Raw genomic sequence first — 19,834 nt, 5'->3', positions numbered from 1 at the left:
TTGCTGAATCATCTAACAAGCTGAATTATCTCAGTCAAGACACATTCTCTCTGCAACCTCAGTTTCCTTTTTTTTATTTTTTTTAAGAAAATGGGGACATAACAGCAGCTTCTTTTGATGCCACAAATAAGCTCCAACACCGCCTGCCTGTTATCAGTTACATAACTCAAGGTAAGCAAGTGGTTTAATATACACGTGTAATACACTAGCTAATTTGTGCAGTAGACAATTGAGTTTTGGCTGTTCCCAAGCTGTGTGTTAATAGCTTTAATACTTGAAGGTGAAACAAAATTTTGGAAAAATCACCCACATTTACCCATAGTCAATTGTATCACCATAGCTAAATATGGGTATTTACACTCATCTCTCATCAAATAAACATAATTAGTTCCAACTTTTTTATCAGCAAGAATTCAGAGGCAATCATTTAAAGTGAAAATCAGCAGTGCTTCTTTAATAGGGAAGGAAACTCAAATAACAAGCTGGTTATTCCAACAATATGAGCTTACCAGAACAAATCTGAGAAACAGAAACTCTGACATATCCCTAATATTCTAAGCACCCCGAAGTGACACAGAATTTGGTAACAGCTGTAACATCAGCACTTGCTAATTGTCCAGTTGCCTGTCCACACAATTAAGCACAGGCTGGCAGTGACCCCCATAGTATTTGGGAAGCACTGTTGCACAAAATATGGGCTATATTAAACTGATGCTGTGAGAAGAGCATTATGAGGGAACTTGACATTGTAGGCCTTTGAGCCGAATGCACCAGTCTCCAGCCTCCTAGGTGAGAACTTTTTACTCGTGTAGCAAAACTCCCTATGTTAGTACGTGATGCCTCCATTAAAAGAAATGAAAGTCTTCTCACTAAACCTTCACGATGACTCTGGGAAATGTGTCCCATTGCTCACATTCGCACATAAGGAAAATGAGGTGGGGAGAAGTTAAGTAACTAACCCAAGGTTACCCAGCTACAGAGTCAACCTGACCCTGAGGCTACACTACAGATAAATACTTTATTTCTTTTGAGAATATTAATATCAACTCAAGTGTCATCAAAATAACCTGAAATAGCTATTAACTCCAGAAAGCCCTGAGTACAAAGGGATATGGGAGTGGTATCTGCCACCAGAGTCACTGCTCTCATTTCCCGATTTTGCCAGGGTCACTAAGAGCTGGCTGTGTTTCTGGAAAGAAAGAATATTAGAATTCCAAAGTGATGCTGCTTGGACCCCTCACCTGAAAAATCAAAAACTGACTCCTTAAATGGGAGGGTTCCTTAACTTGTAGGAAGCACTCAGAAATAATGTTCATGGTTTGCTTTAGTGAGAGAGCTACAACTTACGTTCAGTGATGAAGTTCTGAAACTTTCTATCTTATGAAAAATGCAAACCCCCCCAATTATTAATGACAATTTCCCAGACCAGTATTAAGACACCAACAATACTGAATTCCTTACGGCAAATGTGTAGTAAAACTGGTGACTTTAGTAGTTTTTAGTAAAACTGGTGATTATTGCTCAAAAATGAAAGTATCTCATATTCAAAGTAACACCAAATCTGAATTTCCATAGGAGACCAGGAAGAAAAATACCTTCTTCTTGTTGGTAAAAGCCTCATGGTATTTTTATGATGCAAATAAAAATCTGTCGGGAGTTCCCAGAGATGAGGCTTCCCTTCAGTGGGATGAAAAACTCCTAGGAAGAGATTAATGGAATCTTGTCTATCGGCATCTAAAAAGCAAAAATAGGCATTTTAGGAAACCACTACTGAGATATACAACTGAAGAGAATGTTTTCTCACGAGGATGTGGGTACAACTGTGATTTCATAAAACACACCTTTGAAAATAATAGTATTTATACTTCAGAAGTCATGCACACACACAAAATCTAAAATAGTCACCAAGATTCTGAGCAGAATTAAAATCTTGTTTCAAACTGCTTCCTTTTTTGCTCCATTCCTCTCATAATCTAGAGGACAGTGAGCACATACTGCTTCTTGAATTTTGAGAGACTCTTAATCTTCAAGAACTGCCATCAGACCATAGTGATTTTATTTTTAGGGTGACAAATTTTCACCATTCCTTAGTCTACCTGAAACAAATACATCTTCCCTTTTGTTACAAAGACAAGCAGAGCTGTGGGAAACAAACAAAATGATCCAACTGCTATCCGTATTCTGTTGCACAACCTAGAACAAGTTGCTCTGCATAGTTTCCACTTCTAATCCTTGAAAAGATATTCTCCATTTCCTTAGCAGAGACGATGTTTACCACATTTTCTGTCCCCCTCAGCTGTGGGTCTGGCCCATTCCCTTCTGTGTTTGACAATGAAGGTAAAGTGGGCACATGGATAACAGCCTCATTCTAACTATTCAATCACTCCGAAATTACTAGCTGCATATGTACATGTATTGTATTTCCTTCCTTTTTAAATTATATTTTGGTAAAAATGATGATGAACACTAAAGGGTCTCATGAAGCACCATCTCCCCCACACCCTAGTATCACCCTTCATTCTTTCCCTTCATTCTGCCTTCCATTCTTGTGTCAGAGCCCTGTTTATTCAAGTTTGGGGCTGACATCCACAATTAAATAATACCCTATTTCTGAAAATGAGCATAGAACTAAAAAGACAGCATAGTAGAAATGACTGCTTTCAAAACAAGAGAACATTACCATAAAATCAGTCTTCTTCCAACAGCTACGGTGAACATAGATATTTCTGAAATTAGCAACACTGTTCTCATTGGACTATTTGGTCATTTCAGCAAAAGCAGTAAATGAAATATGGCACATCAAACGTGTATTTGCATTATTACTTTTGACAGGAAGTGTTCCATTAAAGTAGCATTTACTTTTCAGGCCAAAGGTAATATATAAAAGGAATGTGTTTATATCGGTAATATATTTAGGGCCTTTTTGCCACTTTTGAGAGAAAACAAGTACTAAATGATGCAGACATTATCACCTCAATTTGCATTCTCCTTATACAATACAAAAGTAAACATACCACTTTTTAAAAAAGACCTTCCTTCCTCCCTTCCTTTTCTTTTCTTTTCTTTTCTTTTCTTTTCTTCTTTTCTTTCTTTTCTTTTCTTTTCTTTTCTTTTCTTTTTTCTTCTTTCTTTCTTTCTTTCTTTCTTTCTTTCTTTCTTTCTTTCTTTTCTCCTTCCTTCCTTCCTTCCTTCCTTCCTTCCTTCCTTCCTTCCTTCCTTCCTTCTTTCTTTCTGAAGAGAGTGTGTGTGAGCAGGGGGAAGGGCAGAAGGAGAGGGAGAGAGGGGGAATCTCAAGCAGACTCCTCACCAAGCAGGGTGCCCAATGTGGGACTTGATCTGAGGACCCTGAAATCTTACCTGAGCTAAAACCAAGTGTCAGATGCTTAACTGAGCCACATAGGGCCCCCTCCTCATACTGCTTTTATTAGTAATTACATGGCACTTAATAATTCATAATATACAGGACCTCAAGATATCTTAATACTATCTTCAGAAGCTTTTCGTTTTTTCAGTCATGTTTTCAAGGAGTCTTTCATCCTTGAAACCTCATAGTTGCTTCCTTTAAGTTTTAGCAAGTATGATAAAATGTGAGATGTGAGAAACAATCAAATAAAGGATATTACTTTGAAGGATCATAATGAAGACTTATGCTGAATGTGCTGCTGTTTCCATAAATATATATCTATGATGTATATGGTCATTATAACTAAGGACTCCAAGGCCAATTTAAGGAACCTGAGGATATTTTCCTGGCTACTCTTGACTGCAAATAAGACAACCACCCTTAGGAACACAGAACTTTGAATATGGACAAGAGCTTGAAACAGGTGGGTTCTTTGTAGTTATGGATAACAAGAGGGCAATTATTACCTATCTTTGTACTCAATCATGCTTTAAAGGAAAAAAGAGTAATGTACCATTCACACTCCACTCAAATAGCTAAACACTAACCAGTTTTATTATGTATGTATTAAATAGATTAGGCTTGAATGTAACAATTCTTATTTTTAGTTAGCAAAAAAAATATTTTAGAACTAGAATATTTATTATTCTAATATTAAATTAAGTTTGTGATGAAGTGGCCTGTGAAATTAGTAATGGAAAGGAATATTATTCGATAAATAGTACTGTTTAACTATTGCAGGGGAGGGGACAATAAAGAATTAGATCCCTACTTCATACTATATATTGAAATAAATACCAATTAATGTAAGAAAGACAAAGATCAACACCCTAATAGAAAAAGAGAAACATGGAATTTTTGAAAGAAAAAAACCAGAAATAGACAACAAACATACCAAAATTCAACTTTATGTTACCAAACAAATGCAAATTAAAACAAAACACCATGTTTTACCTATTTAAGGTGGCAAATACTTATCAAAATGGGCACTTCGATACTCTGCTGAGGGGATATTAACTGCGATACAGTATCCTTTTTCTAAGTCAATTTGGCAACACAGGTGTTACTTGCTTTCTGAAAGTCTGCATTAAGCCACTTTGCTTGGGAAATGCCTACATTAGTACCTGTTCATGTTAATGGAAAGAAATCTGAAGAGGATTTTAACTTTTATGGAAACAGCTATTACTGTAGCAATGTAGGTCTTTCCTAAAAGCAAAGTGGTATAACTCAAACTTCTGGAAAGTGGGAGATACTCTTCCCTTTAGGCCATTTCAGCTTACCAAAGTTTCTGTGAGATATGTATGTGTGTATGTGTGTGTGTGTGTGTGTGTGTGTCTGTTTTTCTTGTCAAAAAGTAAATACATATATATGTATATGTATTTATATATATATTTAAAAATGTGTATGTATAGATATGTGTGTGTATATATATAAATATAAATATATATATTTTTTTATATAATAAAAAAGGGCTTTTTTATATAGTTAAAGCCCTGAAAATATCCACACTCTCTGACCTAAAGTATGCTTCTGGAATTTCCATAAGATAACATCAAAGATATGAAAAAAAAAAAGTATATGTTTAAAAATGTTTAAAAGGAACCTAAATGTAAAATAATAACTAAATTATGATATTTCTAAAGGACAGACTACCATAGGCTACTAAAAAATCATATTGTAGAAGAATATTTAAGGTCATAAAGATTACTCACATTATCTAAAGGGCAAAAGCAGAATATAAATATTATGTGTATGGAAAGATTATGTTCTCCTAAATATGAACAAATGGCTATCTCTGGAAGGTGAAGGTTATATGATTTAATTGTGACTATTCTATGCTTTCTATAATTCACATATCTTACTTTCATAACTGAAAAGAAGAACTACCATACATTCATTCACCCAAGAACCTACTATGTTCTGTACTAGGGACATAGTAGTACACAAGCCTGACTCTGGCTCTGGGGTGGGGCTTACATTCCAACTGACAAACAAAAATACATATAGGGAAATAATGGACAAGGCACATTCAAGGGATGTAAGTTCTATGAAGACAATGAAAAGAGAGTGACATGAGAGCAAAGGGAGAGGATGGGGACACCTAAATTGGGTAGCCAGGGCAGGGGTAGAGGCTGCAGTATCTGAAGAAGTAACATCTGAAGTGTAAAAATGAGAAAGAGGTGGTCACATAAAGCTCTGGGTGCTCTGCCCATGCAGAAGGACAGACAAACACAAAGCCCAGAAGGAGGAAGAAACTGGGCAGCTCCAGGACCAGGAAGGAGGCCAGGGAGGCTGGAGGACAGTGGATAGGGAAATAGCCACATTAGAGACAGATGGGGCCTGGGCATGCAAAGTTTTGTAGGTCACCATAAAGAGTCATATTTTAAGTGCAATGGAAAGCCCTGGAAGGGTTTTTAAAAGAGGCACGTGATGCTATCTGACTTAAGCTTTTTGTTATTGTTGTTTAAGATTTTATTTATTTATTTGACAGAGAGAGAGAAAGCAAGCATAAGCAGGGGGAGCAGCAGACGGAGAGGGAGAAGCAGGCTCTGCACAGAACAGGGATCCCAACATGAGACTCAATCTCAGGACCCTGGAATCATGACCTGAGCCAAAGATAGATGCTTAACCAACTGAACCACCCAGAACCACCCAAGTGTCACTATCTGACTTAGGTTTTGAAAAGATCCCCCTGGCTGCTGTGCAGAAGTGTGGAGGTAGAGAGCTGAGTCAGGACTTGTTCAGACAAGAAATAACCGTTTCTTGCACCAACACAGCAGCAGTCAGGATGAAGAATGGCAAAAGCATTTAGGGTGTACTTTGGAGGTTGAGACAATGAGATGCACTGAGAGATGGGACTGGGACACTGGGGCTAAGTAATGAAAATATAGGAATAAGGGTTGATTCCAAGGTTTCTGAACTGAGTGATAGGTGCTGAGGTGGAAAAAGCAAGTGGAGAAACAGGTTTGAGTCAGTCAAGAGGTTCTGTCTCAGAAATGATCAGTTTGAGATTCTTATTAGATCTCTATGGTAGTAAGAAATTTGGGCTCGAGACCTTTCCTTCCTAGTGTCATACCCATAAATATTTTCTATCACATGGCAAAAGGGACTTTGCAGATGTAATTGAGGTTACTAATCACTGACTTCAAGATAGGGCAATTATCCTGTATTTTCTGGGTGGGCCCACTGTAATCACATGAATCCTTCAAAGGCATAAGAGGAAAGTAGAAAGGAAGGTGGAGAGATTGAAAGCACAAGAAGGATTCAATGTACCACTGCTAGCTCTGAAGATGGAGGGGCCACAAGTCAAGGAAGGCAAGCAGCCTTTGGGAACTGAGAATGACCCCCAGCCAACAGCCAGTAAGGCCACGGGGACTTCAGTCCTTTACCTGCACAGGATTCTTCCATCAACCTGAATGAGCCTGAAAGCCTCCAGGTAAAAGCCCAGGTTGGCTGACACTGACTTAACTTTGGCTTCTTTCGACTCATTGTCTTCATTTTTACCAGCCTTGTGAGACCCTAAGCAGAGAACACAGCTGAGTAATGCTGTGCCCAGACTTCTGACCCACAGAAACTGTGACATGAGTGCTGTTTTAAGATGCTAATTTTGTGGTAATTTGTTATAGAACCTATAGAAAGCTAACACAGTATTCAAGAAGAGAGGCTAGCTAGGTGGGCTTTTGGATAAATGAGTCCAATGTTCAGTAGAGAAGTCAAGGTTAGAGACGCAAAGGTGAGTTGTCAAGTGCATGGTATTTATGAGCTGGATGAGATGCCCTATGGTATAAGTGTGGAGAGAAAAGAGAAGAGGGTTTAGAAATGGGGCTGGAGACATCAATAGGGAGACTGAGTGAGATATCACAGAAGCGAGTTTCAAGAAACAGAGAGTGGCCACCTGTGATAAGAGCTGATGAAAGGCTGAGCAAGATGAAGACAGAGAAGTGACCAGTGAATTTGGCGATATGGAGTTGGTTGGTGATTTGGATGACCACAGGTTCAGTGGCATGACAGGGCAGATGCCTGGTGAAGCAGGTGGAGAGAACAGGCTATGAGAGGAAACAGGCACACAGAGAACTCAAGAGGTTTTGATTAGGAACGCAAAGGAAAAGGACTGTCACTGGAGGGGGATGTGGGACTGGGGATGGAAGGAAAGGTCAGAGGGAGAATACTAAGGAGTGCTTTCTTGCTAATGGAAATGAGGCAGTGGAAAAGGGGAAACGATGATATGCAGGAATGAGAGTGTACTTACAGGGAAAGCATGAAGGGATGGGATTCAAAGCATGGTGGAGGGGAAGGCCTAAGATGGGACAGGGCTACTCCAATCATTGTCATCCAGTAGAGAAACTACAGGTGCAGGTAAGGACAGGCTCTGCATTGGGAGGGAAGATGAAGAGGAAGTTCAGCTCCATGACGTGTTCTCAGTGATGTACAAGCAAGGCCACCAGCTGAGATTGGGGTGTTGTGGATTTTAGAAGACATGAAATGGTCCTTTTGGAAAGTGGTCATTTCCAAATGGTACCTGCCTAGTATGAATATATGTAAGAAATGCAGTAAGACTGGAAGGCTGTTTTGAGTGTCCTTTGGAGAGCTGCAGGCAGTTTAAAGTGAGAGTAATTAGCTGCAACTTTTTCTCTTGCCATGTTTAACTGCTTTGGTTGCAGGAGAGGCGAATAATTATTGTTACTTAAAATTTCTTAAAACATTTTGCCTAGTGTCTTCTTCCTGCTAGAGCCAAACCCAGCTCATCTACTCTAAACCTGCTGTTAGAAGCATGACTTGAGAAGGCTGTCTCACTAGTCTTGATAAATTAAAATCTCTTCCTCCCTTGCATGCCCCTGTTCTAGTGGTGAGCAGAGTGGGGGGGGGGGTACCTCCCACTACCTTACAGCACTATCATAAAGCTGAGTGATGCCACCTCCACATGTTTCCCATGTGTGGTACGCTTTGCAGTCTTTACCTTGTAAACTTTTCTTTTTTAAAATCTCTGTTTGAGAAAGACATGATTCCCCTCCATGCATGCACACACATGCACCACAATTTTAAATTGCACGTGTGTGTATGTATGCATGTACACAGCAGATCTATTATTAACTGCTGAAGGACTCCTATAGCTTTTTTCTTTTTTATATTTCTTATAGTAGGATTTAAATTCAGTAAGTTTCAATAAGAAAATTCAGCTTACCAAAATGTAAATGTAAAAAAAAAAAAAAAAGTTAGGTTAACAAGGTGCTTCAGGCAGTTATAATTATAAAGCTCTTCCTACCATCTGAAGGGAGTACCTAGGTATCCCTTCTTGTTGGCATCCTCCAACTGCCGATGTAACCAACTATGTTAAAAACCAAAGGTACTTCTTAAAGACAAACCTCAAAGCATGTTAACATGTGAAGCCTCAAGAATGTTTTTTTTAAATGATCATGAAAGAGACTTAGATAGGTTGCCTATATAGCAATAATCTGTCTATACAAACCAATGATAAAATTCCTAACAACCTAGGGCAATAGAAGTAAAAATAAAGAAATGGGACTATATCAAGCTAAAAAACTTTTGCACAATGAAGAAAGTCATCAACAAATGAAAGACAATCTACTGAATGGGAGGAGATATCTGCAAATGAAATGCCCAATACCAGGGTAATATCCAAAATATATTAAGAACTCACACACTCAATATCAAAACAAAAACAAAAACAAAACAAAAAACAAACAAACCAAACAACTGATTGAAAAATGGGCAGAAGACCTGAAGACACACTTCTCCAAGGAAGGTATCCAGATGGCCAACAGACACATGAAAAGTCACTCATCATCACTAACCATCAAGAAAATGCAAATCAAAACCACAATGAGACATTACCTCATATTTGTCAGAATGACTAGTATAAAAAAGCAAAACAAGAAGTAACAAGTGCTGGTGAGGAATCAGAGAAAAAGGAACCCTTGTACACTGTTGGTGGGAATACAAAATGGTGCGGCCACTATGGAAAAGAGTGTGGAGGATCCTCAAAAAATTAAAGCTAGAACTACCATATGATCTGGCAATTCCACTTCTAAGTATTTACCCAAAAAAACCCAAAAACACTAATTCAAAAAGATGTACCTCTACGTTCATTGTAGCATTATTTACAACAGCCAGGATATGAATGCAACTTGAGTGTCCATCAACAGGTGAATGGATAAAAAGATGTGGTATATGTGTATGTACACACACACGGACACACACACACAATATTACTCACCTATAAAAAAGAATGAAATCTGGATAGACCTAGAGGGTATTATGGTAGGTGAAATAAGTCAGACAGAAAGACAAATATTCTACAATTTCACTTACACGTGGAATCTAAAAAATAACACAAATTAACAAAGTAACAAAACAGAAACAGACTCACAGATATAGAGAACAATCTGGTAGTTTCTAGAGGAGAGAGAGAATTGGGCAAATTAGGGGAAGGGGATTAAAAGGTACAAACTTCCAATTACAATTAAATAAGACATGGGGTTGCAATGTATAACATAGAAAATATAGTTAATAATATCATAACAATTTTGTATGGGTAACAGATAGTAGCTAGATTTACCATGATGATTACTTCATAGTATATATAAATGTTGAATCACTATGTTGTATACCTGCAACTAATATAATATTGTGTATCAACTAGATTTCAATGACACAAAACACTCTCAGGTGTCCTGTTTCCCCATGCCAACAAAGTAGTGCCAATCTTTTTGATCTTTGCTGATGTATGAAGTGGTACCCTACTATAATTTTATTTTTCTTATTATGCATGAGGTTAAACTTTCTTTCATATGTTTAGAATCTATTTCCATTTCCTTCCCTATGAACTATATGTATATGTGTCTTTCGCTCATTTCTTCTGTTGAAATACTGGTCTCTTTATATTAATATATAAATGTTTCTAAAGGAAATTAGCATTTTTTGGTAGGTTTCAAATTTCTCCCTAGCTTATCTTTTGACTTAATTTGCTTTTGCCTGTCAACATTAAATTTTTTTGGTAACAAGGGGGAAAAAATTCCTAACAACCTATTTTCAAGTATTTTCCTGAGGAATAACATGAGGAGGTTAAGTTTTGTAAAATTATCTTGATTGCTTTAATGAAGATGCTTCCATAATTATTTTATCATTATATGATATCCACTGTAATTTTAAAATAAGTTGTATACCCCGATGACATCATGCTTCTCAAAATAAAGTCTGTTTTAGCCACATTATTCATAAAATAATTGTTTTCATAGTAGTTCCCCCTTTCAGTTGACCACAATTCTGCTCTACCTTTCCATTATGTGCGTATTACACCTTTTCACAACCATCTTCTATCTTTTAATAGTCCTCCTTGGTTTTTAAATGATGTACAGCTCCATAGTCATTCTCCCTGTCCCCTCGTATTATTTAAAAACACTTTACTTGGTCCTTATCTGTCAATAATGATTCCCATCACAGGCACAACATAGATGATAGAGGCAGAGAGTGGATGTTCCCTCTCCATCAGGGCAGTTTTCAACATTTTCCACGATAACTCACCCCCAGAGAGATACGTACTTGTTGGCACACAACTTACACAAGTGTTAACAGGTTGAACTGTATCCTCCCAAAAGATATTCTGAAGCCTTAAGCCCTGGGACCTGTGCATGTGACCCTATTTGGAAGTTGAGTCTTTGCAGATATAATCCAGTTAAGATGCAGTCACCCTACATTGGGCAGCCCATAATCCAGTATGACTCATGTCCTCACAAGAAGAGAGAGACTCACAGAGAAAATGCCATGTAGACACAGACACAGGGAGAAGATGTCAGACAATGTTAGAGGTAGAAATTAAAGTGCTGCAGTTGTAAGCCATGGACCACCAGAAAGTATCAGAAGCTAAGAAGCCAGTAAGGATCCTCCCCCAGAGCCATCGGAGGGAGCATGGCCCTGCTTATACCCTGATTTTGGACTTCCTGCCTCCAGAACTGTGAGATTAAATAGATTTCTGCTGCTTCAGGCCACTCAGCTTGATTTTGTTACAGAAGCCCTAAAGAAACTAGTTCAACAGAGCATAGCCAATAAGAATGCCTTTAGAAAGATAACCTTAATTACTGTTTTAATTGGTAAAAACAAATGAAACCAATTACAATTTGTGTTTTGCTGATTGATAGTAATTAATTACTTCTAACTCACATTGTAGCCAATTTGAATACATCAATACATATTAAGGTCTTCACTGGGAGCCAGAGCCTAGTATAATAAAGGATGATGGAAATACATAAATATTTTTACTTTAGAAATCCGGAATTTAAACTTATGCCACAGGCCAGAACTCCTAAATTCTATTTCCCTAACTCTCAAGTTTTGCTTGGATACTTGAGTTTTAAGTTTTGAACCCAGCTCAAGGAGTCAGGCATAGAGAGGACTATCTAAATACTCTTAAGGTCCATAGTGGACTCTGTGGTTTATATTACACGTTGAGCTTACTCAGAATACTATGATGGGCTCGTGATTTCAAAATTAATAATCTGAACAGACTAAAAGCATTGCTGATAGGCTACCTGCTCTGAGGCTGGCATACTTAGTCCTATCAATTTTTTAATTTTAGGAAAGGAGGAATTGGGTAAAACAGAGGTAACAAATTAACTCATGCATTTATTAGTTTATCCCACATATATTTTGTGTGCCAAGAGCAAAGGACTGAAGACACTGTGGTGAAGAAGCCACACATGGGGCTCTCAGGTCCCATGGCAGGAACTAATTGCACAGGTAATGATTTAACCACACAATTGCACTACGTGCTACAACGGAAAAGCACAAAACACCATGAGAACAAACACTGGATGACTTTCTTTGAGGAAGTTAATTAAAGTAGAGTGAGCTCTAAAGGTTGGCTAGGAATTAGGAGAAGACTGCAGTCCTGTATTCCAATGGGTGGACCAACATGCAATTAAACCTGTGGCGGAAGCAGCCTAATTTATTCAGGAAACTGTGAGAGGGTCAGTGTGTCTGGAGAGTAGCAACAGAGGGTAGGAATGGAGTAAATGACAGGACATCAAGGTAGGCGGGGCCTCTAGATTGCCTTGTACTTCCCTCCCACACCCACCAGGCTAGGAACCAGTCTCTGGCTCCTCCACAGTGTGTGAACAGGGAAGGTTTTAACTTGATGTGGTGAGCTCCAAGGTGGACTCTATGACTCACCCCCCTCCTGGTCTTCGCACCTTAGAATGATACTCTCTGCTATGGGGTGAACTGTCTTGCCCAAAAGATACATTGCAGCCCTAACCCCAATTCCTGTGAATGTATAATTGTATTTGAAAATAGGGTCTCTGCTGATGGAATCAAGTTAAAATGATGTCATACTAAATTAGGATGGGCCCTAATGCAATAGGTAAACTGTCCTTGTAAGACAAGGGAAATCTGACACAGACATAGATACATGAAGGAAGGAGGCCATGTAACCACGGAGGGAGAGACTGAGGTGCTACAGCTGCAAGCCAAGAACACCAAGGAATGCTGGCAAACTACCAGAAATTAGGAAGAAGTGAATAAGGTGTCTCACTTATTGGTTTCAGAAGGTGACTGGCCCAACAACTTGATGTTGGACTTTTAGCCTCTAGAATAGTCTCTATTGTTTTGAGTCATCCAGTTTGTGCTATTTTGTTACAGCAGCCCTAGCAAACTGACACAGATTTCCCTTGTGTGGGGCTGGGATCTATGATTTGCTTCTGAACAATGGGATATGGGAAAGGGATGCACCATCACTCCCACAATTACAAGACTCTCTTGCTAGCAGACTCATTTCTAGAGACTCACTTCCCCTTGCTGGCTGCGAAGAAGGAAGTTACTAGGAGTCCTACAGTCACAGAAAACTATAAGGAACTGAATTCCACCAACAAACAGGCAAGCAGGGAGTAAATCCTTCCCTAGTCAGACCTCCAGATGAGACCACCACCTGGCTGACATCCTAACTGCAGCTCTGTAAGACTCTATGCAGAAAATCCAGGTAAGCTGTGCCTGGACTTCTGACCCATGGACATTGTGGAATAATAAACGCATGTTGTCTCAGGCTGTTTTTAGTAATTTGTTACACACCATCGAAAACTAACACATTTGTATTGCAGCATAGCAAACTGACTTTGTCTTCTCTCTGGGAATGGAAAATGCTGAAAGCTCACTCTTATGGGTGCTTTCATGCATGCTTCAGAAGTTCCCATCATAGGGACTCTCTCATGGTTTCCTTGGTGTGGACCAAGCATCTTTTCCTATCAGTATCTTAAAACTCCTTCCTGAAGAATGCAGTGATCACCTCCTGGTTCTTGCTGCTAGGGGTCCTGTGGCCAGGACTGAGGTCAATCTCATGCTAGCACCCTCCCTCATGAAGCCTATGTCTGGTCACCAGTAAACATTCAAAGATCCTTAGGCCCAACCACATCTAGGAGGGCAGGCCATTCCCAACATGGCAGCCCTCTCTTCAGCCCGTCCTCTGGTTTGCTATGCAGCAACCCAAGGTTAACAGCTCCAGGGGGTCTATCCAAGAGCAGAATATGAGGATTCGGTCTGTGATATCTACTGTGTTGGAAATTCTATCAGGATGGTGGCAGCAGAAGTACCATTTTAACAACTTGTTACTTTCAGTACTCACAAGTCACAAAACAAGATATAATTTAGTGTTAATGCTACTATTCATTTCTAGTTGACATTTGAAAAATTAGCTTGTCAAGACTATGAACCCTGTTTAAAAAAAATAATGATTAAGTACCCTCAAACAAATTTATCTATGGATTGCAATGTGACAGAAGCCAAGGAATCAAAGTACTCTGCATTGCTGGGTCGTCTGGGTGGCTCAGTTGGTTGAGCATCTGCCTTCAGGTCAGATCATGATCTTGGGGTCCTTGGATCAAGCCCTTCATTGGGCTCCCTGCTCAGCGAGAAGCCTGCTTCTCCCTCTCCCTCTGTCCCTCTCTGCTCACTTGTGTTCCCATTCTCTCTCTCTCTCTCTCACAAATAAGTAAAATCTTTTAAAAAAACTTTTTTTAAGTATTCTGCATTATTTAAAATCTATTATGGGTGGCAAAATGCAAAACTGCACTATTTAAAACATAAAGTTCATTCCTTTATTTATTGGACAAATGTTTATTGAGCACCTTCTAAGCGAGATTCTATTCTAAACTTTTAAAATATGTAATTCTGACTTTACTTATAGTGACTACTTAAAAAAAGCTGTATGTATAAGAAGTAAAATGCGTATCAGGTAAAGTCTTAGAAATGCTTATTATTCCGGAATTACCTGAAAAGGCATTGCTGTAATATCTAGACAGGGTCTGCATGATATCTTTTGAGTGCTGGGTCCATGGTGCTATCTTTCTGTAGGTTTTTACACGATGAACAAGTTGAGAACCACCATACTGAAGGGACAGGGTATCCCCATGATCTTCATAGAGTTCCTCAAATAACCTAAACCAAAGAAAAACAAACATTAAAAAAATTTACCAAAAGCATTATACATGTTGTTCACTTAGCCACATATGAATTCCTATGAGCCTTTCAAGGAGATTCTTGATGATAAATGCACATGCAAAATACATGCTATAGTAATAGTCTAATAAGTACCAAAGTCATAGAAAACACTAACATGGAAGTGGGGGCACTAAAAACATAGCCCACCAAAGCCAGACCAAAGTGGTTCTAACCTTACTGAAAGAGTCCTATATTCAGCCAGCCAGATCAATTTACCTCCCACAACAGAATTTTCTACCTTTCTGAAAAAAGGACATGCTCTTGTCACTGACAGATAAACCATATTCTTTTCTAAAAACACGTTTGAATCTTGTATTTCTTCAGGTGCCTGTTAAAATTTTCAGTGCTGTGATATCTGTGGATCTGGCCATTTGGAAGCTGATCATTTTCCTCAACAGAGCCTTTATGACTACCTCAGATGACCAATAACAACCGTCACTGTATTTTTAAGAAATTGCACTTCATGCAGTGCCATAGATCCAATGGACAGTGAAGAAACAGTAACCTTTAATGAAGAATCAATCTTTTACATGTCTTATATTTTTAATTCAAAATGTATGAAGGCACATGACTTTTTCTTTCTAATGCTCTCTGGATTTGTTTTTTTTGTTTTTTAAGATTTTATTTATTTATTTATTTGAGAAAGAGAGTGTGCATGAGTGGGGTAGGGAGGAGTAAAGAGGGAAGAGGGAGGGGGAAAGAATCTCAAGCCAACTCCATGCTGAGCAGAGAGCCCAACTTGGGGCTCAGTCCCAAGACCCTGAGATCATGACCTGAGCTAAGGACCCTGAGATCATGACCAGGTGCCCTTGGATTTATTTTTTAAAAAACCCACTAGTCTATATTTGTCTAAGGCACTCTGGATTTATCTAAAGAGCACAGTACTTATTGATAATTAACACAAACAAAAAATAACAAAAACCATGGCAATAACATGGCAACACAGGTCTTTAATAGAAATATTACATAATTAATTTGAAAAAAGGTCTTTTAGCAACATAATTTTTGAGAAGCTAAAAGAAGAAACAAGTTCACAGAAGTCATTATTATTAATCAGTTTTGCTTTCTGTTATTACCAGCATTCAAAAGGCAGAAAATAAGATTTACCTAACTGCGTCTGTATCAAATTGTAGATTAGGCTTGTCGATCAGTCCCAAGGAGTACAGCTGATAAGCCAGAGCACATTTTCCCACCATAAACTGTGCTGTGTTAGTGCGGTCTAAACAGTCTACACAGTTGGTTCGAAGAACACCAGTCTAAAGAGAAATAAGTTAAGACTTTCACCCATTATTCAGTGACCAAAACTATTATCTCACTTTAGATCTCTTTTATTAAAAAATAGAAGAAAAGGTGGGAATGTGAACTGGTGTAGCCACTCTGGAAAACTGTGTGGAGGTTCCTCAAAGAGTTAAAAATAGACCTGCCCTACGACCCAGCAATTGCACTGCTGGGGATTTACCCCAAAGATCCAGATGCAATGAAACGCCGGGACACCTGCACCCCGATGTTTCTAGCAGCAATGTCCACAATAGCCAAACTGTGGAAGGAGCCTCGGTGTCCATCGAAAGATGAATGGATAAAGAAGATGTGGTCTATGTATACAATGGAACATTACTCAGCAATTAGAAACGACAAATACCCACCATTTGCTTCAAAGTGGATGGAACTGGAGGGTATTATGCTGAGTGAAATAAGTCAATCGGAGAAGGACAAACATCGTATGTTCTCATTCATTTGGGGAATATAAATAATAGTGAAAGGGAATATAAAGGAAGGGAAAAGAAATGTTGGGAAATATCAGGAAGGGAGACAGAACATAAAGACTCCTAACTCTGGGAAACGAACTAGGGGTGGTGGAAGGGGAGGAGGGCGGGGGGTGGAGGGGGTGACGGGCACTGAGGCGGACACTTGACAGGATGAGCACTGGGTGTTTTTCTGTATGTTGGTAAATTGAACACCAATAAAAATTAATTTAAAAAAAATAGAAGAAAAGCTGTAGGCAGGGTATTATTCCTGAACAAATAAGGAAGAACAGTATAAAAGGTTATATTTGCTGCTCACTTAATATTGATGCAATGGCATCATTACATCTTCTAGTCTATATATGAATTTTCTCCCTGAGTTTAAGATAAAACAGCTAGCTAACATTTTCCACATGTACCAATTAGTAAAGTATATGTATTTTTCTGATATATCTCCTATATATTGGTATAGACCAAATATTCAGTAGTTGAGGTCATATCTTTCTGGAGCATAATTAACATATGTATAAGTGATTATTTCTGGCTCATTTTCCAAAGTGGTTCTAATTTATTCTTTTCCCATTTCTGTTAATATTTTGATTCTCAAGAATAAAATTTATAATGTATAGAAAAAATACACAGGCCATTATTATTTTGGCTGCACATCATTTGCCAGTTAAATACTAGCAGTTAGGCTTTTTTTTTTTTTAAATTTTTATTTATTTATGATAGTCACACAAAGAGAGAGGCAGAGACACAGGCAGAGGGAGAAGCAGGCTCCATGCACTGGAAGCCCGACATGGGATTCGATCCTGGATCCCCAGGATCGTGCCCTGGGCCAAAGGCAGGCGCTAAACCGCTGCGCCACCCAGGGATCCCTAGCAGTTAGGCTTTTAAAAATCATTCCCAGACAGTTAATAATTTTGCATTAAATAAGAAGTATCTCTTTCTCATGGATGCTTTCAGAAAACATCATACACTACAAATACAGATTCTTTTTATTATTAATATAGTATCATCTATACCTGCAGGCGACCAGTGGGAATCACACATCCTCCTAGTTCATTCCACCTGTGTTTAAAAATAGACGTTTAAGAAAAATTTTAACAGCATAATCTCTATTCATTTTTTGTTCCAGCTCTTTATAAAGAATCAAAGTAATAGGCCTGAGTGCACCAGAATACTCAGCTGATTCTGCTTATTTTCATTCTTTCTGGTAAGTGACTATACAAATAACCGAGATGGAGTGCTATCCATGCTCTCTTTCCTCACAGGGAACCCAGGAAAGAAGCATTTTAACTTGCCCCCGTGTCCCACACTCAGGCATTTGTCACCCATGTTCAACCAAAATCTCTCTTGCTTTAATTTAAGGCCATTTCCTGTTTGGTTTCTACAGACATGAATAGTAATTGCAGGGCATCTTTCTAATAAAATCTTCCAAGTCTTATCCTTCTCCCATCAATATTAAGATTCTCTACTTCCTCCAGCATCATTTCGTGGAGCTTTGTTGCATTGGTTGGTTGTTTTTGCAGACCTAATTATTTTCCTTTCTACTTATTCTTTTCTCCACGTGCTAATGAATGCCTGGGAATATGTTCTAAGTGCTAATATAATGATATTGATACTTTTAATGATTTAAAACATTTTAATTTCTTAGAATATTTTAATTATTTAAAAGAAGGTGCAGTACAGAAGAGAGCTAACACAACAGGCCTGCCTGCTATCCTCAGAAACACCTGCCTATATGGCTGGCCCTTAGCTGGCATCTGGGAACTCATGTTCCCACCATTCCCAGACAGGTAAGAGTGATCACCATGCCTAAGCTGTCTGTAGAAACAATATGGTTTTACTGAAGATCCTCTTTCCTTATGGGAGTAAGGAATTTTGGTATGTGCCAAGCAGAAGCTGCCCAGGGGCCCGGCCTCCAATAAAAAACCATGGCACTGGGTATCTAATCATCTCCTCTGATTGGCAACATTTCACACGTGCTGTGAAAACAAGTTGTCAGGGGAATTATGCATGTTCTGTGTGACCCCATTAGGAGAGGACTCTGAAAGCTTCACCTATTTCCTCTGGACTGTGCCATATGTGCCTTTTCCTGTGATAATTTTGCCTTGTATCCTCTGAACTTAATAAATCACAGCCATGGGTACAACAATATGCTGAGTACTTTGAGTTTTCCTACTACATCATTGAGCTGGGGAATGGTCTTGGGAACCACTGTCACAGGTACCCTAAAATTCAAACTATAACGAAAAGATGATTTCTAAGACATACCCACTACAGTTGATTGTTCTTTGCTCTTTGCTTTTCTTTTTTTTTGTAAACAATTCTAGTTAGCTGAAAATAAAATGATGGGGATATATAATATCAGTTCCTTAAAAGACAGATAAAACATGGTCCTTGACCTGAAGAAGTTCACAAAGTATCAATAAAGAAAGATTTGTAACCAAATAACTATCATACAATAATAAATATTATTTTCACAGAAGTATTAGCATTTGTAGAAAAAAGTTCCTGTTCCTATTTAATGCTGAATAATAGAATTTACTGCAAAAAATTTTACTTTACAGAAATATTTTGTGTAACTCCATGAAGTAAGAGATAAAGATTCTGTGGCTTCCATCTCAAGATAGATAACCAGAGGAAATCCTGTGCCCAGCGGGAATGTTCATTCCATAATCACCTGAATGTCTTATCTCCCCAAACAAATTCATCCATCTTTCAGGTAATACAAACTGCTCATATTTAGAATATTTTTATCCATAAGAACAAAATGCTTGATTTCAGTTTTTAAACACCATACGTACTTTTCATCTGGCCGCAAAATGCTACAGTAAGAATCGGGGCGGTTTACAAAGAAACCTGTTTTCTTCACCACACTTTCCGCAATCACATTCAGTCGATCAAGAACGTTACACAGCTTGCTGACAGGAAAAGAAAGAATGAGAACAGTGAGAAGAGCACAAATTTAATACATATTTACCTTCACATATGAAGCAAATAAAGGCCCTAGTAAGCATATTCAGGGATTTAATTTTTAAAAATCTCTGGTTTGTATCCAACAGGAACATTGTAATAATGAGTTTCTATAGTATAATGTGTACTCAATAACTAGCAAGATTTGGTGCAAAGAGACATTAAGGCCTGTATCAACTCTTGGCAAGCCCCAATCTTGGCACAC

At 38.4% G+C, this 19,834-nt stretch overlaps 1 protein-coding gene across 1 annotated transcript in view; it reads right to left on the bottom strand.

Moving 5' to 3' along the window:
• Nucleotides 1-19,834, bottom strand: part of FIG4 (FIG4 phosphoinositide 5-phosphatase) — a 124,756-nt gene that overhangs the window by 54,344 nt on the left and 50,578 nt on the right. The window contains exons 12-16 of the mRNA XM_026005797.2: nucleotides 19,461-19,577; nucleotides 17,676-17,721; nucleotides 16,016-16,164; nucleotides 14,679-14,845; nucleotides 1,596-1,734 (exon numbers count right to left, since the gene is read on the bottom strand). Coding sequence (XP_025861582.1) covers nucleotides 1,596-1,734; nucleotides 14,679-14,845; nucleotides 16,016-16,164; nucleotides 17,676-17,721; nucleotides 19,461-19,577 — 618 coding nt within the window. The remainder of the gene's footprint in view (nucleotides 1-1,595; nucleotides 1,735-14,678; nucleotides 14,846-16,015; nucleotides 16,165-17,675; nucleotides 17,722-19,460; nucleotides 19,578-19,834) is intronic.

Source organism: Vulpes vulpes, chromosome 1 (genome assembly GCF_048418805.1).
Source record: "Vulpes vulpes isolate BD-2025 chromosome 1, VulVul3, whole genome shotgun sequence".
Classification (NCBI taxonomy): Eukaryota; Metazoa; Chordata; class Mammalia; order Carnivora; family Canidae; genus Vulpes; species Vulpes vulpes.
This window is presented reverse-complemented; position numbering and strand designations above follow the sequence as displayed.